Raw genomic sequence first — 24333 nt, forward strand, 5'->3', positions numbered from 1 at the left:
CCTGAAAACCAATGATCATTTTAGAATGAACTTTTCACTCTGTAGCGTAGTGTGCGCTGATTTTGAAACTTCCTGGCAGATTAAAACTGTATGCCGGACCGAGACCCGAACTCGAGACCATTGGACGGTAGGAGACGAGGTACTGTCAGAAGTAGAATTGTAAAGACGGGTCGTCAGTCGCGCTTGGGCATGTCAGTTGGTAGATCACTCGCAAGCGAAAGGCGTTTAATCGCATCTGGCCAGTCCAGCCAAACACACTGATCACCTGCCACTCACTGACCAACTCTTAGGACGCAAAAATCCGAACAGACCCCTTGGGTTTCCTCTGTAGATGGCACATACCTGAAATTTCCCGACTTTATACATGGTCCAGTCATATTAATGTGAACATCTGTCAAAAGCCTGGATCATCACCTTCTGCAATGTGAGACGAGCAGGAAGAGAATCAATGAGATTTGGGGAGAGTCAGCATGTGTATTGAGCAATGACAACTCCAGTGCTGTGGTCATTTGCGCTAGACTTCCACATTCACGATACATGGTGCGAACAGACCGAGCCAGATGGCCACAAGGATTCTCCATTGGACTTAAATCCTGGTTGTTTGGTCGCCAGAGAAGTACTGTAAGCTCATCCTGGCGCTCTTTCAACCATGCACGTACACTGACAGCTGTGTGTCCCGATTCATTGTCCTGCTGGCAGCCGGCCGCGGTGGCCGTGCGGTTCTAGGCGCTGCAGTCCGGAACCGCGGGACTGCTACGGTCGCAGGTTCGAATCCTGCCTCGGGCATGGATGTGTGTGATGTCCTTAGGTTAGTTAGGTTTAAGTAGTTCTAAGTTCTAGGGGACTGATGACCTAAGATGTTAAGTCCCATGGTGCTCAGAGCCATTTGAACCATTTGAATCCTGCTGGTAGATATATCTCGCCGAGGAAACACAAACTGCACGTGGAGGTGAACGTGGGCCCCAAGGATAAATGAAAACTTGTACTGATCTATTGTGCCTTCCAGCATGACGAGATCACTCAGGGAATGCCACGAAAATATTTTCCAGACCATGACGCTCCCTCCTCCAGCCAGAACCATTATGGCGCTTGTTACAGGGCCATACACACCAATGGCCGTCTCTCTGATGGAGCATAAAACATGATTCAGCTGAAAAGGCTACTTGTCGCTCTTCATTGCACATCCAGTTGCAAATTCTAGCCTTTTTCGTGGTGAATTCCTCAACAGCTGCTCATCTATTCGCGATACACATCCCTGCAGCCTTCGTTCAGCCCAGTCATTTACTGCCTGTAGTGCACAACAATTGATTTGACGTCTGTTCTGGATAGCGCCACCTCGTCGTACATGGTATATCTCAATCATGACGACATGCGAACAATTTAAAAATTTATCCGATTCAGAAAGGCTTCTGCCTTCGACCTGAAAACCAATGATCATTTTAGGTGCCAGGTAAATCATTTCGTTTTGGCATTACAACGACTACTTTTGGCAAAATACAAAGTTTTAGCAAAACAAAGTAAATTCAGATCCCATATCTCCTAAAATGCATATCTGCGACCAAAAGTTATGGCTAAACCTTCACTCGTGCGTTTCTTTACAATATCTTTTCAGCAACACAACACTCCAATAGGTTCATACTCCAAAAGCCTTAAGGCAGATCTTCAGCATATATGATTGTTTGATCCACTAATATATAAGCGGATATGTAGCTATCAAATGAAACACTATTAGGTGGCAACTTGAATAAATGTTAATTTCACACTTTACATGAAATTCTATACGTCGTAATGTGTAGCTTTATATGTTACATGACATACTTTGGTGATAGTCAGCAGTTCCCCTACCAAAATGTACTGTTTGTAATGCAAAAAGGTATGATACTCCATTCGACGGTATTAAAACACCGAACCCAAATCCTGCCTATCAATGAGCTAAAGTTGAAAAAAGGTACTGCAGCAGTAGCTTGAATTTGGAACAGACCCGGGTTGCCCGGCCATGGCTCACATACAGCGAAAGGGCGTGACCTATGGCGAGGGAGATGCAAATGTAACAGACAGTCCATCGAAGGGAGCAGGTAATGGCCAAGCGCTTCCTGTGATGGAGGAATTCATCAGAAAATTGTGTTGAGGATTCTCCAGATGGATACAAACAGGCCTGAGATGCAGTTAAATAGTGTCGCATTATCTGATCACGTGAAAGATCCGTGGTGCTCTCGTAATGTATGTGTCTAACTTTTATTCGTCATGAGCGGGCACAAAATGCTGTATTGGCTGAAATAAACTTGGAAGCAGTAGAATTGGCGAGATTATGGCACAGCTTGAAGGTACGCCCTTTGTATTTGGCGGGGTAGTTTCTACGAGATGAAAGAAACGCTCCCATTCATCTAAAAAGCCATGACGTTAAGCCTGAAAGGACACAGGTGGGGGACAGTTTACTACGAAAGACAGAATACCGAAAACTTCGGGGACACTCATCTCGACCAGCGTCAAGTATAAAGCAGGGAGCATCACGTTCTGCACAACGCAAAAAGAGGAATTTTGTGTGAACACTGCGTTCACTTTGACTGATATTCAGCTTGAAATTAGCTGAAGAGTCGTTGAGCTCTGATAGCAGAGGAACCAAACAGCCGCATAGTTAATTGTTATTGCGAGAACTGAGAGGGCATTGCTCCATCTACGTGCGTGTATATCGCCATGTTTTCCAGACTAGGGATGAATGCATGCTTTCTCACCTAACGAGAAACATTGGCCATTTACAGTTGATAAAACCAGTAATGATTTTGATTAACTTTTTATAGGATTTTCAGAGAGTGCGAGCAGCCATACAGCCAACACGTCGCAGCAAGAGGTAAATGCCACTGGCAGAGGCGTAAAGATATTGGATCACCAGCTTGCATCTACTGTGAACACGAGCAACCTTGAGTAATCTTTTGCATTTCTTGTTACAAAAACTAACCATCTTCCGTAGACTTGATTGCCATCCTAAATAGTACCAAACTTAGAACCTTGACTTGGATGATTTGACGTAATATTGGCCAACTCAGACAGTGCTTCACTGTATAGATGTAAGAAAAAAACTTATAGAGAACCTTATACGTAAATTTGATATTGCTGTGTTCAGTGTTAATTCTGCTAATCTGTATGTAAAACGTTATCCTGACAATTGTCCTGAAACTGTCATGTCACACTCTGCGTAAACCAGAGTACTTCGTCGACAATAATACAGTAAATAAACCAAATTTGTAGAGCTAAACACCAATGTCCTTAGTCGTAGACTAAGGGTCCACTCCCACCCCATTAATTTATTCTAGTGATGCTAACGCACTCACAGGATTTTTTTCCTAATATCTGATGAATGTGAAAAGGAGTGGAGTGTCAGAACACAAATATCAAATTATTTCAAAATAGATCCGTATATCATACTAAATAACTCACAATGTCCAGCAGAATGTAGCATGGCCAAACAGATTAATGAATAAAGCTTAATTCATACTAGACATCCATTAATGTCTCAGATCCTGTGAGCAACACGACCTTTATCAATGCTTATCATGTGCTAGCAGAGCCGTCAAAGCTTTGTTATTTATCAGTCACTCGGTTTCCTTCGACTTGTAACAAGTTAATCTCAGGGCAACTGTATTTGACTGACCACGATGTCTGCAGTTTAAGTTGATGAAACATATTTGTTCTCGACCGTGATACCCATACATGTTTCCATCAAACATATCCATAACAGTACCCACAACAAATCGTGTGAACGTATGAACTGGAATTCATGATCTATCATGATAGTTTCGCTTATTCCTCTGTAACATTTGGTTAAAGATTCACTTCTGGGACCTTAGTAGAGCGCCACATCTACAGGTGACTTATGTAAGTATTTGTTTACTTTGGTGTATCATGTATTAATGACGTATTATCCAATACAGTAGTGGGGAAAGTAAGAAAGCTCTAAGTTTTGTAATGTACACTTATTTGTATTTTGTTTGTGTAAAAGTAGAGATTTGCATTGACGAATAAACAGAAACTGGGTTGACAGTAATGATGTTAGCCTGTGACAATGAAAACTAATGACATTTTGTAATGATTTAAAACAGGAGTGCACGTTGTAATAAGCTATAATAGCTCAGCTGCATTGCGTAATTGACGGTAACGCTGTGCGATTGACACGGCTCACTTCATTTCAAAATGTTCAGTAGCAAATGTGATTCATATAGCAATAATAAAGTTGATTCATGTAGCAATGGAATCTAACTTGATATAAACGTCAGCCGAATGTTATCGCCCGCCAGGAACAATGTATAAAATTTGTCGGGTCCGGAGTTTAACTTTCTCTCTTAAGCAGAGAAATTACTGAATTTCTACGGCTAGAAGTTTATTTAAACGCTACGTCGTAAGTTTGTACAGTGAAAAAGGAAGTTAATTTTCTTAGATGATAGCAAAAGTTTCAAACTAACAACTTGTCTTAAAACGTGAGTAAACTTACCATTTTTAAGACTGCTGGAGAGTTTAAGAATATATACACACACGCACAGCTTGTAGGCTCGAATTAAGACTCATTGCCGATTCTAGTCTGCGCACCGTCCAGTTAGAAAGAATTAAATCCCTTTTTAACGAAACTATCTTTAAATAGTGAAGCTTTTACTCAATCGGAAGATATTCACTGGAGGGCACTACATTGCATCTACCTGAGTGATCCTCCGCATGTCTAGCATAAATCTTAAATAACAAGAGCTTAAGATACAGATACCTACGGAATATATCCGACATTGTCAGGATAGGAGAAAGCGATCGTAAGCAGATAATGAATTTGAAGACTGTTACCTTTAACAGCTTCCTATAAAACTTCTTAACACTTTCAAAATATTTCTATATATTGTCTCAACTAGATGTAACATTAGAAAATTATTTACAAAGTAATGACCAGTTTCGTAACGCACGTGGTATTATAAATGCACTCGCTGTGTACAAGACCGTTGCATCGTCGATAACATTATTAATTTAAGTTTTCAGATAAAATGTGCTATGTATAGCCACATTATCAATGGGAGCTACTGAAACAGAAAGTATGTACACAGACAATTTTTTCACAGTGAAGCGTCCATGTAATTATTTCCGTTACAGTCAGTAAATACAAGCAGAGATTTGCCATGTAAGCTGCACCTGAAGTCAACAGCGAAACATAAAATATATACACAACATCGTCGCACTGTCTAACTCGTCCAAATGTATTTTGTGCTTGCTTTACTACTGACTTACACAGTAAATCTCTGCTTGCAGTTACGAACTTGAACTGAGATAATTAAATGGATGTTTCCACGTATAAAATTTTTTTTCGACGCGGTACAGGCTTTTTGTTTCAATTGCTGTCATAAATAACGTGGCTGTAGTACAACATTTTGCTTCGAGATTTAAAATAGGAATATTGTGGACGGTGTAACGATCTTGTACACTGCGAGTGCCTGTATAATACAACATTTAATCTGAAGATAGTGGCTAAGTTGCCGAAACTTGTCATCACTTTGTAACTAATCTTCGATGTTAAACGCGATTGAGAAAATACATAGCAAATTTTAAAAGTTTTAAAAACTTTTATTGAAAGTTTTTACAATTTTTATAATTTTGTAATTGATACCTACGGAGTTTAACAGTATCGACCACGCTGAGCAGGGGTCACTCTTCTAGTTCCATAGTTTTTTGCTTTCAGCTTCATGAAGCTACGGTGACTGTGGTATTCAAGTATTGTTGTTGTTGTTGTGGTCTTCAGTCCTGAGACTGGTTTGATGCAGTTCTCCATGCTACTCTATCCTGTGCAAGCTGCTTCATCTCCCAGTACCTACTGCAACCTACATCCTTCTGAATCTGCTTAGTGTATTCATCTCTTGCTCTCCCTCTACGATTTTTACCCTCCACGCTGCCCTCCAATACTAAATTGGCGATCCCTTGATGCCTCAGAACATGTCCTACCAACCGATCCCTTCTTCTGGTCAAGTTGTGCCACAAACTTCTCTTCTCCCCAATCATATTCTATACTTCCTCATTAGTTATGTGATCTACCCATCTAATCTTCAGCATTCTTCTGCAGCACCACATTTCGAAAGCTTCTATTCTCTTCTTGTCCAAACTATTTATCGTCCATGTTTCACTTCCATACATCGCTACACTCCATACAAATACTTTCAGAAACGACTTCCTGGCACTTAAATCTCTACTCGATGTTAACAAATTTCTCTTCTTCAGAAACGCTTTCCTTGCCATTGGCAGTCTACATTTTATATCCTCTCTACTTCGACCAGTATCAGTTATTTTGCTCCCCAAATAGCAAAACTCCTTAACTACTTTAAGTGTCATTTCCTAATCTAATTTCCTCAGCATCGCCTGACTTAATTCGACTACTTTCCATTATCCTCGATTTGCTTTTGTTGATGTTCATCTTATATCCTCCTTTCAAGACACTGTCCATTCCATTCAGCTGCTCTTCCAAGTCCTTTGCTGTCTCTGACAGAATTGCAATGTCATCGGCGAACCTCAGTTTTTATTTCTTCTCCATGGATTTTAATACCTACTCCGAATTTTTCTTTTGTTTCCTTCACTGCTTGCTCAATATACAGATTGAATAACATCGGGTAGAGGTTACAACCCTGTCTTACTCCCTTCCCAACCACTGCTTCCCTTTCATGTCCCTCGACTCTTATAACTGCCATCTGGTTTCTGTACAAATTGTAAATAGCCTTTCGCTCCCCGTGTTTTACCCCTGCCACCTTTAGAATTTGAAAGAGAGTATTCCAGTCAACATTGTCAGAAGCTTTCTCTAAGTCTACAAATGCTAGAAACGTACGTTTGCCTTCCCTTATTCTTTCTTCTAAGGTAAGTCGTAAGGTCAGTATTGCCTCACGTGTTCCAGTATTTCTACCGAATCCAAACTGATCTTCCCCGAGGTCGGCTTCTACTAGTTTTTCCATTCGTCTGTAAAGAATTCGTGTTAGTATTTTGCAGCTGTGGCTTATTAAACTGATTGTTCGGTAATTTTCACATCTGTCAACACCTGCTTTCATTGGGATTGGAATTATTATATTCTTCTTGAAGTCTGAGGGTATTTCGCCTATTTCATACATCCTGCTCACCAGATGGTAGAGTTTAGTCAGGACTGGCTCTCCCAAGGCCGTCAGTCGTTCCAATGGAATGTTGTCTACTCCGGGGGCCTCTTTTCGACTCAGGTCTTTCAGTGCTCTGTCAAACTCTTCACGCAGTATCGTATCTCCCATTTCATCTTCATCTACATCCTCTTCCATTTCCATTATATTGTCCTCAAGTACATCGCCCTTGTATAGACCCTCTATATACCTCTTCCACCTTTCTGCTTTCGTATTATAGACCTAGTATAAAAAGGCGCTAGCTAAACTCTGCAGTTTAGATAACTTATGCTCTTTTCTTTGGGTCAGATAAGCATAATCACATTAATTGAACTCTCACATCTGGGCTGTTAAGTAACATTTTAACTTTCAGTTGAACTGAATCAGTCTTTTCGTGTTTTTCTTTTGCAAAGAACATGTAAATTACACATTTCAACCAAATACTTTTTCGATAAATAATAAAGAAAAGCATTCCCACCATCTTTTTCAAAGCTCACCATTAAACAAGGTAATAAAAATAAACCGCATGCACGTGTGGGAAGTGAATCATGGAACGACTGTGGAGACATAGATGATATCTGACACAAGAAAATCGAATGAGGATTATAAAGGAGGAAGCGTGAGAAACATTGCACATTGCTGGTGGTCAGTCATGAAAACTGCTTTTCCGGACCATTGAATATTAATAACTGGATTCACTTCCGGCTTCACTTGTGGCTAGAGGTAATTAAATGCATAATCACGGCAGTATTGATTATCGGCATTTCTGTAAAATTCACTCTCAGGGTTCGTCATTCGAGCAGGGAACAGCAGGTTGTTTTTCGAAACAGAGAAATAGCAGACACTAGGCTAGCTTCTGTTGTACGCCTTGGCTGGGTGGATAAACTGCAGGTCGACGCACAAACAAACGCAAGATCGTTTTACAATATCCATGAGTCGTACTTACGTCACTGTACTGTAATGTACATTTTTATTTATTTTTTTGACCGTCACATGAGAGCGATAAATAAATACAGTCATTATATTCCGTAAACATTAATTTGTGCAAAAAAAAGGTAATTTCTTCGTCGGTGTCTGCAGGGTATCCCACTAGTCTGTTTATCAACTTTTCCCACGCATAAGATATCAATCACATATTTTCTCCTAAAAGGAGGGATTTCTCATTACAGACAACAATGAAGTATTAATTTCTGCAGAACTGATTACGTACAGGCTCTGCTCATCTCTACCTCCAACATCGACAGTAGAATACCTCAAGGAACATGACCTTTCTCCTCGAGAGAATGCTGTCGGACTAAGAGTGGTATCAACATTAAGCCTTGTGTGTATCAAACAGCGCTGAGTTTTCTTGGGCACGACTGCGGATCTGACCACCTTACCTTTCAGAACACTCAGACGGGAAAAAAGGCTACATTTTATTTATATTAAAAATTCGAAAATCACACATGAATTACGTTATCAGGAAAGGCAGGTAATCCCATTAAATATCGTTATATTCAAATGTGTGTGAAATCTTATGGGACTTAACTGCTAAGGTCATCAGTCCCGAAGCTTACACACTACTTAACCTAAATTACCCTAACACACACACACCCATGCCAGAGGGAGGACTCGAACCTCCGAGGGACCAGCCGCACAGCATATCGTTATCTGGTCCAGTCACGTTAATGCGACCAGTTGTCAAAAGCCCGAATAAGCACCTTTCCCAAGGTCCAAAGAAGAGCGGCAAGATTCGTGACTGGTACATTTAGCCATCGCGAGAACGTTACAAATTTCATAGAAAGTTTGAAATGGGACACACCTGCAGACAGACGATGCGCTAAACGGAAGGGGCTGCTCACTAAATTCCGAAATCCAATCTTCACAGGAGGATGTAGAGCATATATTATTACCACCAACTTTCAAATAGCGTAATGATCATCATTCAAAGATAAGGGAAATAAGAGCTCGTACTGAGGCGTGCAGACAGTCGTTTTTCCCTCGCGCGATCCGCGAGTGGAACAGGGTGGGGTGGGGGGTTGGGAATATGACTTTGGCGCGAATTGTGGCCTACGCCACACACCGATTGGTGGCTAGCAGTGTATATATGTAGATGTAGATGTAGATGAAGTGCTGACATGCAGGTAGAGAGTCGATGGGGTTCTGAAAGGTACTGACAGGGATGTGGATCCACTCCAAGTCCAGTGCAGTGGCCAGCTGCACTAGGTTTCTCGGTTGAGGATCCATGGTGTTAAAGAGCGTTTGAGGTGGTCCCACAGATTTTTGATTTGGTGTCCAGGGTAGCACGGTAAACTCATCCAGGTGGTCTTCGGACCACGCACCAACACTACCAGCTGTGTGGGAAGTTGCATTGCGCTATTGGAAGATGTCATCGTGCTGAGGAAAAATAAAATTGCGTGTAGCGGTGGATGTTGTCCCCGAGGATAAATGGGTACTTCTGCTGATCCATTGCGTCTTCAGGAATGACGACATAACCCAGTTAAAACCACGAAAACATTCCCCAAACCATAAATGTTTCAGGGTGTTTGCTTTCAAACATTTCACGCCGTACACACCAACGACCATTTTTCCGATGGAGTATAAAACATGATTCATCTGAGAAGACCACCTGTCGCCACTCAATGGACGTCCAGTTGCGATACTGGGGTGTAAATTTCAGCTCTCATTGCCGATGAACAGTGACTTAATAGGTGCGTGAGTCTGGCATCTGACGCAGATGCCCATACGTAGCAACGTTTGTTGAACGGTCTAGGAGGAGAACCTGTTGGTAGCCCCTTGGTCCATCTGGGCGGTCAGCTGCTCCACAGTTGCATGTCTTCTCGACCGTATAGTTCACCCCATTCGTCGTTCACACTTGTCATCTATTGCCTGTGCTGCATCACAGTTGCCTCATTACCGATTTTGGGTAGCTCCACTTTGCCATGCACGATATACTTTAACGACGGGGGCATGCGAACAGTTTAAAATGATCATACTCGTTGGACGTCAGGTAAAAATCTCTCCGTATCTCCATTACGACAATGAGTGCACTGGTCTCTGCGTCCCCCTGACACTTCCTATACCCTCCACTGCTAGTGATGCCACGGTGTCTGAGAGTGCTTGTTGCACGTTCACGTTGAGCTTAGACAGTGGTCACAGTAACGTAACAGGACTGTTTAAATGGCATGTCATGGCACCCAGGCTTACAGCTCTTTCGATGCGTGACTAGCATATAGTCCTCATGCATTCATTATACCTCCGCAAATTGTTCAAATGGCTCTAAGCACTACGGGACTTAACTTCTGAGGTCATCAATCCCCTAGACTTAGAACTGCTTAAACCTAAATAACCTAAGGACATCACACACAGCCATGCCCGAAGCAAGATTCGAACCAGCGAGCGTAGCAGCAGCGCGGTTCCAGACTGAAGCGCCTAGAACCGCTCGGCCACAGCGGCCGACTATACCTCCGCCTTGAAGACTTTTCCTGTCTATTCTGATCGGCGGTGTGTCTCAAATATTTTGCTCGGCCACACGTAAGAACACCACACGATTTCAACGATGGGCGTTGTGGTTCTAATGGTTCTAACCTTCATTTCGGAGGCATCAAAAGAATGTGTAAAATGCAGTAAGAGGGGTTGCGACGACGTTCGCATAGTGTGACATGTGTACAGTAGCATTGTGCAGGATTTTAGCGAAATTTAACGATAGTAACCTACTTTTCAACTCATATTAAAGTATGTTCTCTGGCGTGTTTTTGCATGTGTCGACATCTTGCTATTTAAAGCGCCGCCGGACCCGAGGGTGACTTCGCTTTGCGCCACCCTTTTGCATCATTACAGAGAAAGGTTGCACACACCGTTGAACCAAATTTCAAATTTATACTTCGAAATGGATAATAATTACAGGTTTTCAAAAAAGTAATCCTTTAATACTGTTACGCAGAGTATTTCAACAATCTATACGTTGAGAGAAGCTTGCACTTTGTGTAAGATTCTACAATGTTAACAGCTTCTTAATTTCGTACTTTGTCGCGTATACTTCCGCCTGCCACGACGGTCAGAACTAGACATCCTAAAACAACAGCTGAGATACCGGTAATTGCTTCGACAAGATCACGGCAATTACATGTAAGATTTAAATCTGATACTCTGACACAGAAACCACGTGTATTCTCAAAATTAATGCAGAGCGCTTAAGGACACTTAGAGTTTAAAATCTCGAATGGCGCATTGTCCAGCAATTATGTATAGTTTCTAACAATACTTACGCACGGTGATCAGAAGTACAAAGTTAAAAAAAAACAAAAAAACAAAAAACAGTCTGACCATGCGGTAACTATTCGGCCTCTGACTATTCAAACATAACTTTTGTACCGTTTAAGGTTTGTCCTGAATATTTTATATCAAAATTTTAGGAAAGCTATCATTCGATCTCGGTAGTTACATATGCATCACAGTGCAGGTTCAGCATTTATGAAAAGTTTTCACTGAAATTGTTTCATGTCATTGCTGCTTCATTGATTTTATCCCAGCGAATCGATCTGTTTCATTTCAGTTTGCTGTATTGGTGTGTAATAACCTGTGATGTGTGGCTTAAAACGGTTACGAATTTTTAATTAAGTACAACCGTTTACAGTACAATTCTTTCATTACAACGACTGAACGAAAATACCCTCAGGAACCGTAAGACATCTACGAATAGTATGGGCGCACAAATGAAGAATCGGTAGCACTTAACTGAAAATTCGCCATTTAAACATATTTTCTCGAAATGTACTCTTGTAAATTTAAAATAATTAATTGTTATTTCGGTTTACAAAAGCGGAAAAATCCAAACGTTTCTCTGGTATCTTCAGAAGTGGACATGTAGTAAATATAAATGGCCAACAGGACCAATATCTTTGAAGATGTACGTATCATCGTACCCTTACGTACAAACTAAAACTGGCCAGGTGCGAGTAGGATTCACGCACTGAAGCTTCCGTAAGAACTCAAGTATGTACGTCGACATATCATTCACTCCAGCAATGGAGAATCTCCGCACTATTTGCCTGTTATCGATATTGGTACCAGGGGGGTCTCGGTCACATGGATTCTAAGACTTGGAGTGTTTTAATTTCAAGTCTGAACTCGTGTAACAAATGACAAAAGAATTTTTTCGAGTGATACAGTTATAAATCAACAACTTTTTGATTTTTTTACCTGTGTGTATGTCTTTTGTATTGAACCGGGTACCTAGAAACGACGGAGAGGCTTCGCCTCCGCCTAGTCGTCAGTGGTTGACAACCTCACAACAGGCCACAGCAGTCCACTCACCCCACCGCCGCCCCACATTGAATCCACAGTTACTGTGCGGTTCCGCCCCCAGTGAACCCCCCCCCCCCCCCTCCACACTCCCCAGGAACGTCTCATATCAGAACAGTGTAACCCCAGATGTTTACGTGGTAGAGTAATTGAGTACAAAAAATGGAGAAGGATGTAAGTTACAAAAATTAAAAAAAATACTTTTATAGTGAAAAGGGTTGTATAAGTCAAGCGTAATGAAACGAGAAAGGTTGCAAGTGCCAGAAAAATTCCTACTAGGAAGAGCAGTTCGAAGATAGCAGCACTGTGGAAGCGCCAGTGGGGCTGAGATGGGAAGGGATGTAAGAGCCACCGCCATGATAGATGTGCCTCAGCTACACAGTTGCTATAGTTGGTGACAGTACGTTGACACGGCAGTGATTTCGGTCGTTTCACGTGTGTGTTTTAGAGCGTTCTTTGTTTGTTTAGTGTAACAACCATAAAATGGGAAAGCCTGTTAGGAAGAAGGTGATGGTTCGTAAGAGACGTGAAGCAAGAGAAAAGGGCCAGCCGTACATTAACAGTCGTGAGAAAGAGATACCTGCAAAACAACCACCAGCAGAACAGGAAAGCTGTTCCTGTAAGTGCAAGTGTAAAAACATAAGCAGTGAACAAAGACAGTTATTGTTTTTGGAGTTTTATAAAGTTGATGAAGAACGCCAAGTAAGATATTTGTTGAATCATATTCAAATTTTACCTATTGGTCGCAAACGTCATGGGACGTACGAAAGTGCAGCAGAGAGTATGCGGACTTGTACTTTTGCTTATAACATCCCTTATGGTACAGGGAAAAAATGTACAAGTGTGCAGAAAAACCTTCAAAGAAATTTTTTCTATATCTGAAAGGAAATTGATTGATTTACAAACAAAAAAAAAGAAATCAGGTTGCTTGGTTTTTGAGAACAAAAGAGGAAAGAGACCTGCATCAAATGCACACAAGTTTAAATTTATAGAATCTTGTAAGATATAAACTCATTCCCCAGATAAGAAAGTCACTACAGCCGAAACAAATCAAGGAATGACAATTTGTCACCTGATCTAAATAAACACGGAATGTGCGTGGCTTTTAATAAACGAAATCCTGCAAGTGATGTTACATACAGTTTTTACGCGAAAGTGTTAAAACAAAATTTTCCCCGCCGAGCGAGGTGGCACACTGGACTCGCATTCGGGAGGACGACGGTTCATTCCCGCGTCCGCCCATCCTGCTTTAGGGTTTCCGTGATTTCCCTACATCGCTCCAGGCAAATGCCGGGATCGTTCCTTTGAAAGTCACGGCCGACATCCTTCCCCATCCTTCCCTAATCCGATGAGACCGATGACCTCGCTGCCTGGTCTCTTCCCCCAAACAACCCAACCAACCAAGATTTTCCAAACCTAAACTTTAAAGCTTTTGCAGTTGATGCCTGTAAAAAGTGTGACTTTTTGAAGGCAAAGTTACAATGTACGTCCAGCGAAAAGTGAAAACAGGAAGTAAAGGCCCAGCAAGAGTATCATCACCGAAAATGGGAAAAGGCTCATAAGTGCATGAAACAAGATATTACATCTCCACAGCTTCCAACGGCTACTTATACAACGTTATGCATGGACCTACAACAAGTTTTGTTTGTTCCAATGCTTACACATAGCACTATGTTTTATTGTAGACATCTACCTTGCTACAGTCTAGGAATACGTGTTGGACACAATGGCTCTGCGTATATGTGTAAGTGGCACAAAGGGATTGGAGGCCGTGGCGATTAGAAATAGCTTCTTGTTTTTTCAAAGTTGCTTCTACTGGAGGCCATTTTCCTCGTAAAAGGCCTGTGTTGTGGTGCGATAATTGTGGAGCACAAAACAAAAACCAAATGATGTTAACGTCTATTATTATTTTTAGTCCACAAAGGAATTTATCGTTCAGCTGATGTGAAACATCTAGTAAGTGCACACACCTACATGAGCTGTGGCCGTGATTTTGGGGTGATTGACAAAAAACGCAAAGCTGAGAAAGCGCCAACACTTAAAGATCTTGAAGCGTTAGTTGGAAGTGCAAAATTGACACCACCTTTTACTGTAGTATCTATGAATACTGATGACTTCATAGATTGTAAAGACCTTGCTGAATACTACCCAAATACAAAATATCTGGCTATAAGTAAAATTTTCCACTTTCGTTTTTCCCACAAGAATCCTAGCAAAGTGAAAGTGCCATCAGGTGATGTTATGGTAACGTGGAAAAAAGTTGATGTTTTAAAGAAAGAGGCTAATCTTGACAATGTACCGGATATTCAAGACTTGCCAAAAATACACTTTAAGTCCAAAAACTCACAGGGACCTTTATCAAAGTCGGAAACCTGATGGTGCCCATTTCTGCTCCTTACACGAGGCATCACAACAACGTTTCACCAGGCAACGCTGGTCAACTGTTGTTTGTGTATGAGAAATCGGTTGGAAAGTTTCCTCATGTCAACACGTTGTAGGTGTCGCCACCGGCGCCAACCTTGTGTGAATGGTCTGAAAAGCTAATCATTAGCAAATCACAGCATCTTATTCCTGTTGGTTAAATTTCGCGTCTGTAGCACGTCATCTTCGTGGTGTAGCAATTTTAATGGCCAGAAGTGTAGGTTAACCGGAGGTGCCCTGTAGGTTTTGATTAGTGAGTTTGCATCATAACGTGTAACACAAATTGCGGTATCTTTTGATTACACTGACTTAGATGCTTCAGTTTCTTACATCGCCAAGGGACTGTACACCTTAACATATGTCTCTGGTCTCAGCTTCATATATCTCCCCGTTCCTGACAGATTCTGTACGGTCAGATAGAAAGATAACAGACTGATTCCTTAAGGGTTTCGTTTTTACCGATTGAGATGCAGAACACTAAATAAGTTACTAGCCATGCTACATTTAATCACGGTCTGATTTAAAGTTTTTCACAATTTTTACCGCTCTGAATGTGAAGTGAATCAGGCTGATTATCGTGGTGCCTTTTTTCTTTTTTTGCTCAGACGGAATGTATACAGCAAATGACCGTGAGCCCTCCCTCCATTCCTCAAATGCGGCTACAAATTTCACATCGTCGAAAGAACAGTGGCAACTCACCCTTAAAATAGGCAAATGTAACGTATTGCGAATACATAGAAAGAAGGATCCTTTATTGTATGATTATATGACAGCAGAACAAACACTGGTAGCAGTTACTTCTGTTAAATATGTGGGAGTATGCGTACGGAACGATTTGAAGTGGAATGATCATATAAAATTAATTGTTGGTAAGGCGGGTGCCAGGTTGAGATTCATTGGGAGAGTCCTTAGAAAAACTGTAATCCATCAACAAAGGAGGTGGCTTACAAAACACTCGTTCGACCTATACTTGAGTATTGCTCATCAGTGTGGGATCCGTACCAGGTCGGTTTGACAGAGGATATAGAGAAGATCCAAAGAAGAGCGGCGCGTTTCGTCACAGGGTTATTTGGTAAGCGTGATAGCGTTACGTTAATGTTTAGCAAACTCAAGTGGTAGACTCTACAAGAGAGGCGCTCTGCATCGCGGTGTAACTTGCTGTCCAGGTTTCGAGAGGGTGCGTTTCTGGATGAGGTATCGAATCTATTGCTTCCCCCTACTTATACCTCCAGAGGAGATCACGAGTGTAAAATTAGAGAGATTCGAGCGCTCACGGAAGCTTTCCGGCTCTCGTTCTTCCCGCGAACCATACGCGACTGGAACAGGAAAGGGAGGAAATGACATTGGCACGTAAAGTGCCCTCCGCCACACACCGTTGGGTGGCTTGAGGAGTATAAATGTAGATGTAGATGTAGGACAGTATAGTGGCTTCCGTGACAAAAAGTAAGAACACCTACAGCCGCACCTACGATTTTATTTTATTTTGTCGCTACCATAAAATCATAAGGAAGGCTGTAGGTGTTTTTATTTTTTGTCACGATAGTAAACGGCCGTAGTCCAAGAGACCTCCTGCTAAAAGGATGGACATACAAAAGAACAGTAGCTTAGTGTGCCTAAGAGCCACCCCTAGAGTCAGGCAAACACGTTAGCTCGCAAGATTATCTTCTGAGCGCTGGGTGCTGATTTTATGTAGCTCCACAGCGGCGTATTTCAGAGTTACAGTTCTCCGGAAAAATTTTGCTCTATTCTAGCTCTGCTCCGCCTTTCATGCCTGTACACATTCGGCGTGTGCTAGGCAGGATGGAGAGAATGTGGAACCAGATTCGCCGAGCTTTACTCACTCGCTTCTTGTTCTTCATGAGCGTGGCGTCCCTCAGATCCTGCGCGTTGCCCGGCGCCTTGGAGCCCCAGAGGCGTAGCGCCATGCGCGAGTACACGTACGTGATGACGCACAGCGGGATGAGGTACTGCACCAGGAACAGCACCATCCGGTACGACATCATCGCCTTGTTGGACAGGTGCACGTTCACGCAGAACGGCTTCGACACCCACTGCTCACCTGCGCACATGTGAAACATTCCACCATTCTGAAACACATTATTTAATCGACAGCGAAGTACACAACAGACAATCTTATATACACTGCTCAAAGGAGTTATGGCAAGACGTGTATCAACGTCTGGTATATTAAATCTATTTTGATATAAGCGGTACCGTTGAAACGTCTCTGTGAAGTCGTTTCATAAGACGCTTGTTGAATTCGGTATAACCTATTCATGTTACTACCTGATCTTAGCTCAATTCCTGAACTCTTCCAGAAAGACTGAGCACTCAAATAAGGCCTATCGATTATTATATGTGTGTTTTAAGGTGGGTTTCGGTTTTGTTTTGTGGAAATCGCTGAATTGGTCATCGTCTGCTAGAAGCAGACGCCGCGCGGGATTAGCCGAGCGGTCTAGGGCGCTACAGTCATGGACTGTGCGGCTGGTCCCTGCGGAGGTTCGAGTCCTCACTCGGGCATGGGTGTGTGTGTTTGTCCTTAGGATAATTTAGGTTAAGTAGTGTGTAACCTTAGGGACTGATGACCTTAACAGTTAAGTCCCATAAGATTTCACACACATTTGAACATTAGGAGCAGACGATGTTGTTTCTCGTTCAAAGGAGAGCACAGGATGACCAACTTAGGTTTCCAATGCCTGAACAGAGAGTTTCACCCATCTTAGTCGAAGACCGTGTCGAAGGCTGTTCTTGTGTGTGAGGTTGGTGACGGAGGGCTACCCCTCTGGTAGCTTCCGTTGCACGGGGAGTTAGGTAATATCGATACAGAAAGGAGCACTCTTCGGTGAGCGCTTGGTGAGTACGGATCGTAGCTCTTAAGGGGGGTTTCAGGTGATAGAAAGCAGGTTGTGTTAGGACTTCGTTATGTTTAACTGTTGAAATACTTTAGAACTTCAGTTCAACTGATGCGTGTGAAGCGAATATGATTTTTAATGATTTTAATCTTATGTTTTGTGGAAATTGCTTTTGTCATTGTGTGTCGATTTTGTGTCACGCCTTTGGTAAACATTGACCCTTCTGGTCCACCACGGCACCGCAATAGGCTTTATTTTAACAGTTTGCTTGTTTAATGAGCTACAATTTCTTCAAGAATATCTGTTCTTTCTTGCGCTTTCTACAAAGCAGCACAACAGTTTGAGTCAGAATGCACCACGTGCTCTAGTTTGGCCGTTTGCAAGCAGCAGACGCAGTTAGTATGTTAATAATCATCGCACAGCCTCGTGTGTTGGATAAACCTCTGCCCAGAATAGTGCCTGCGTAGAATCGTAACGCAAATCTCACTGAGATATTTTTATGGTATTAATGCAAAGGAGATGATAGTACAATTGTCTCCCACCCCCGTCTTCTGTTTCTTCTTGCTGTTGTTAAATTGTGCTCTGTTTCATTCTCACTAATTCTTACTTAAATATTTCTAGTCAGGCACCAGTTATGGGTAGTTGGGATGTGCAACCAAATATTTAATTACAATAAATAATCTACGTGAAAGATAAATTCTTTGGTGTCGATCTTACCGCCTTACTCCGATTTCCAATCCTGAATTAATCAAGTTGCTTCATTCACGACAAGGAGTGCTATTTATCTAGCTGCGTACTTGTAATTAAATTATTAAAGTAATTAAACTAATAATTTTCCAGCTCCATTTCTTTCTAAATGGTTAGGAAGGGCTTGGGCTGGTGGCGACACTGAATTTCTGAATTTTTATCATTAACTGTGTTAGAGTAGCAGCTAGAAATGCGAGATAACGTATGTGGCTCGATGAGCAACGTCGTAAACATAGTAATACGTTACACCGAGACTTTATTGCATAGCTTGAGGTATCCGCTTTCGATTTATGCAACATATGCAGTCATTCCCCATCTACAGTCTGTGTTATGCGTAACACTATCAGGTGACTCCGTAGAAGGATGTGAGTTTCGGTGTTTCAGTGTTCTCCAGGGAGGTACACATACGGTGGTTGTCATTTGTGGACGTTGAACTCAACTAAACACATGTACTGAGACCAGTGGCAGCTCTGGAGTATATGCACATTCAAAACAGTTTTGCATCACCGCGGTTCCCAGAACTCCTGAACACAGACATTGACTGTGGATAGTGTATCACAGACACAGCCCCTATGACTGTTGACATATTTCACTAAACCGTCCCACAGATGTAAACAACAATGCATGAACAGCTCCTATTAGACGGAGGGTGTTCGACAGCCGATCAATTCCAGTCAGTCCACCAGCAAGGAGGTACACGGCTCTTGTTTCTGCAGTTCAACCATGTCTAGACGGTCAATACCACGGCTAGATCGCGTCCGCATAGTTACTTTCTGCCAGGAAGGGCTCTCCACAAGGGAAAAGCCCAGGAGTCTCGGAGTGAACCAAAGCGATGTTGTTCGGACATGGAGGAGATACAGAGAGACAGAAACTGTCAATGACATGCCTCGCCCAGGCCGCCCATGGGCTACTACTGCAGTGAATGACTGCTACCTAGGAATTGTGGCTCGAGGAACCCTGACAGCAACGCCACCATGTTGAATAATGCTTTTCGTGCAGCCACAAGAAGCCGTGTTACGACTCAGACTGTGTGCAACAGGCTGCATGATGCGCAACTTCTCTCCCGACGTCTGTGGCGAGGTCCAAGTTTGCAACCACGACACCATGCAGCGCGGTACAGATGGGCCCAACGACATACCGAATGGACCGCTCAGGATTGGCGTCACATGCTCTTCACCGATGAGTGTCGCATATGACTTCAACCGGACCATAGTCGGAGACGAGACACCCGAACAACAGGGAACTGACATGAATTAGGACTAAAAAATAGTGCACCGATAATGGGTAGGCACTAGCCGAAATTTGGATGTGCCAAATAAAACCGGCAAAAAACGACGACTGATGGCTGTGCCCTATTATTTATAAATACATGAATCATACCTTCCCCCCATGCACCATGGACCTTGTCATTGGTGGGGAGGCTTCCGTGCCTCAGCGATACAGATGGCCGCACCGTAGGCGCAACCACAACGGAGGGGTATCTGTTGAGAGGCCAGACAAACGTGTGGTTCCTGAAGAGGGGCAGCAGCCTTTTCAGTAGTTGCAGGGGCACCAGTCTGGATGATTGACTGATCTGGTCTTGTAACACTAACCAAAATGGCCTTGCTTTGCTGGTACTGCGAACGGCTGAAAGCAAGCGGAAACTACAGCCGTAATTTTTCCCGAGGGCATGCAGCTTTACTGTATGGTTAAATGATGATGGCGTCCTCTTGGGTAAAATATTCCGGAGGTAAAATAGTCCCCCATTCGGATCTCCGGGCGGGGAATATTCAAGAGGACGTCGTTATCAGGACAAAGAGAACGCGTTCTACGGATTGGAGCGTGGAATGTCAGATCCCTTAATCGCGCAGGTAGGTTAGAAAATTTAAAAAGGGAAATAGATAGGTTAAAGTTATATATAGTGGGAATTAGTGAATTTCGGTGGCAGGAGCAACAAGACTTTTGGTCAGGTGAATACAGGGTAATAAATACAAAATCAAATAGAGGTAATGCAGGAGTAGGTTTAATAATTACTAAAAAAAAATAGGAATTCGGGTAAGCTACTACAAACAGCACAGTGAACGCATTATTGTGGCTAAGATAGACACGAAGCCCATGCGTACTACAGTAGTGCCAGTTTATATGCCAACTAGCTCTGCAGAGGATGAAGAAATTGATGAAATGTATCATAAATAAAAGAAATTATTTAGATAGTGAAGGGAAACGAAAATTTAATAGTCATTGGTGACTGGAATTCAAGAGTAGGAAAAGGGAGAGAAGGAAACATAGCAGGTGAAATTGGACTGGGGTTAAGAAATGAAAGAGGAAGCCGCCTGGTGGAATTTTGCGCAGAGCATAACTTAATCATAGCTAACACATGGTTCAAGAATCATAAAAGAAGGCTGTATACATGGAAGAATCCTGGAGATACTAGTAGGTGTCAGATAGTTCATATAATGGTAAGACAGAGATTTAGGAACCAGGTTTTAAATTGTAAGACATTTCCAGGGGCAGATGTGGACTCTGACCACAATCTATTGGTTATGAACTGTAGATTAAAACTGAAGAAACTGCAAAAAGGTAGCAATTTAAGGAGATGGAACCTCGATAAACTGAAAGAACCAGAGGTTGTACAGAGTTTTTGGGAGAGCATAAGAGAACAATTGACAGGAATGAGGAAAGAAATACAGTAGAAGAAGAATGGGTAGCTTTGAGGAATGAAATAGTTAAGCAGCAAAGGATCAAGTAGGTAAAAAGACGAGGGCTAGTAGAAATCCTTGGGTAACAGAAGAGATACTGAATTTACTTGATGAAAGGAGAAAATACAAAAATGCAGTAAATGAAGCAGACAAAAAGGAATACAAACGTCTCAAAAATGAGATCGCCAGGAAGTGCAAAATGGCGAAGCAGGGATGGCTAGACGACAAATGTAAGGATGTAGAGGCTTATCTCACTAGGGACAAAATAGATACTGCGTACAGGAAAATTAAAGAGACCTTTGGAGAAAAGAGAACCACTTGTATGAATATCAAGAGCTCAGATGGAAACCCAGTTCTAAGCAAAGAAAGGAAAGCAGACAGGTGGAAAGAGTATATAGAGGGTCTATACAAGGGCGATGTACTTGAGGACAATATTATAGAAATGGAAGAGGATGTAGATGAAGATGAAATGGGAGATATGATGCTGCGTGAAGAGTTTTGACTGTGCACTGAAAGACCTGATTCGAATCAAGGCATCGGGAGTAGACAACATTCCATTAGAACTATTGACGGCCTTCGGAGAGCCAGTCCTGACAAAACTCTACCATCTGGTGAGCAAGATGTACGAGACAGGCGAAATACCCTCAGACTTCAAGAATAATATAATAATTCCCATCCCAAAGGAAGCAGGTGTTGACAGACGTGAAAATTACCGAACTATCAGTTTAATAAGTCACAGCTGCAAAATACGGGCTTGAATTCCTTACAGACGAATGGAAAAACTGGTAGAAGCCGACCTCGAGGAAGATCTGGCAAACCTACGTTTCTAGCATTTGTAGACTTAGGGAAAGCTTTTGACAATGTTGACTGGAATACTCTGTTACGAATTCTAAAGGTGGCAGGGGTAAAATACAGGGAGCGAAAGGCTATTTACAATTTGTACTGAAACCAGATGGCAGTTATAAGAGTCGAGGGACATGAAAGGGAAGCAGTGGTTCGGAAGGGAGTAAGACACGGTTGTAGCCTCTCCCAGATGTTATTCAATCTGTATATTGAGCAAGCAGTAAAGGAAACAAAAGAAAAATTCGGAGTAGGTATTAAAATCCATGGAGAAGAAATAAAAACTTTGAGGTTCGCCGATGACATTGTAATTCTGTCAGAGACAGCAAAGGACTTGGAAGAGCAGTTGAATGGAATGGACAGTGTCTTGAATGGAGGATATAAGATGAAGGTCAACAAAAGCAAAATGAGGATAATGTAGTCAAATTAAGTCTGGTAATGCTGAGGGAATTAGATTAGTAAATGAGACACTTAAAGTAGTAAATGAGTTTTGCTATTTGGGGAACAAAATAACTGATGATGGTCGAAGTAGAGAGGATATAAAATGTAGACTGGCAATGGCAAGGAAAGCGTTTCTGAAGAAGAGAAGTTTGTTAACATCGAGTATTGATTTAAGTGTCAGGAAGCCGTTTCTGAAAGTATTCGTATGGATTGTAGCGATGTATGGAAGTGAAACATAGACGATAAATAGTTTGGACAAGAAGAGAATAGAAACTTTCGAAATGTGGTGCTACAGAAGAATGCTGAAGATTAGATGGCTAGATCACATAACTAATGAGGAGGTATTGAGTAGAATTGGGGAGAAGAGGAGTTTGTGGCACAACTTGACTAGAAGAAGGGACCAGTTGGTAGGACATGTGCTGAGGCATTTGGGGATCACAAATTTAGCATTGAATGGCCACGTGGAGGGTAAATATCGTAGAGGGAGACCAAGAGATGAATACACTAAGCAGATTCAGAAGGATGTAGGTTGCAGTAAGTACTGGGAGATGAAGAAGCTTGCACAGGATAGATTAGCATGGAGAGCTGCATCAAACTAGTCTCAGGACTGAAGACCTCAACAACAGCAGAATGATATCCTACTCTTTGGTTACCAGAGTAGTAGGAGCAGACGACAGAGGGAGAGGGTCTGCTGAGAGAGAGGGTATTGGGTCGTCGGTGAGTGAGGAACTTTGATGGCGGGCGTATTGAACGGATTATCAACTTTATTGGAGATGAACCTTCGTGTGGATGAGGATAAAGGATGATTTAGAGATGATTTCATAGAGAGACAGGTGGAAAAATGGTAACACAAAGAGAGTTAGCCGTGTACTTATTGCAATGTCAATTCAATTTGTTCAAAAGGATCTACGTTTGGTTATCCGGGGCCAATCGTTGAACTTGTGTTCAGAATCTTATTTATTGTTTGTCAGCCTCCACTATTAGCTAAAGGTATTTTGTAGGAAAATCAAGGAAGAAATTTGTAACAAATACTGTTTCTTTGTATCAGTTTTCATTGTGTATGACAATGCAAGGGAAGTTCATAGTTTCATTTTAGTAAGAGTCATCTCCAACATTTTAATATAATTCAGTAGATGGGTTTTGTAATGTAACACAGCATCGTTCCAGTACATGACTATCAGCCACTGTGTTGTGATTAATTGATGAGGAAACCATTCTGCTTATTACTTCTATCTTTCTTTGTCTTTAATTTTATTTATCACACTGTCTGATTCAGTTTAGAGCAATTGGCGCCATGCACATCTAAGGTAATTTCCGTATTAGTGCACATATTCAGAAGTGGGGTAGCAAAGGATATACTAGATCAGAACACATGTGCCACACTGTAATCGAAATTTAGTGCACTTGTCTTCACGTTGCTAGTAATACATTGAGACACTGCATTCTTGTTGAAACATTAAAATAAAAGTTCATACTACTGCTAAGGTGTGCAAGAAATTCGGTAATGATGATAAGCAACGATCCTAAGTAAAAGGTTTTATCAAATACAGTTACCAAGTTTCAGCTGATTAGTTTCACCTGTTTCATTGCTATACGGAAGACATGCTGTCACTTAGTCTCTGCATGAGATCCAAATTGTCAAATTTTACTGTCGTAAACACTTCATGAAATGTCATTTGCGCCTTGACTCAAATTTCAGTGTGTGCTTTCAGAATTTTCACCATCATCCGTCTCACTGTGCACAATGGCTGTGTAGTAGCTTCTGCCACTAAAGTTACATAAGCGTCTCCGTATAGCCATCTTCGTGATGCACTCGCACTTGCTAAACGAAACCGTGACGAATTACGATACTCACCACCAAATCTACTATACCATCCCCATTGCCCCTCGCTGTAAAAATGTTCCAGTCTGATCAGCAGCACTTAAGAATCGATATAG

The 24333-nt window shown here is 42.0% G+C and overlaps 1 protein-coding gene across 1 annotated transcript in view; it reads right to left on the reverse strand.

Moving 5' to 3' along the window:
- The window catches only part of LOC126101037 (prolactin-releasing peptide receptor-like), a 990136-nt gene that overhangs the window by 208586 nt on the left and 757217 nt on the right, over positions 1-24333 (reverse strand). Inside the window, exon 6 of the mRNA XM_049911700.1 lies at positions 16679-16896. Within this exon, the coding sequence (XP_049767657.1) occupies positions 16679-16896 (218 nt within the window). The remainder of the gene's footprint in view (positions 1-16678; positions 16897-24333) is intronic.

This window comes from Schistocerca cancellata, chromosome 9, assembly GCF_023864275.1.
Source record: "Schistocerca cancellata isolate TAMUIC-IGC-003103 chromosome 9, iqSchCanc2.1, whole genome shotgun sequence".
In the NCBI taxonomy this organism is placed as follows: domain Eukaryota; kingdom Metazoa; phylum Arthropoda; class Insecta; order Orthoptera; family Acrididae; genus Schistocerca; species Schistocerca cancellata.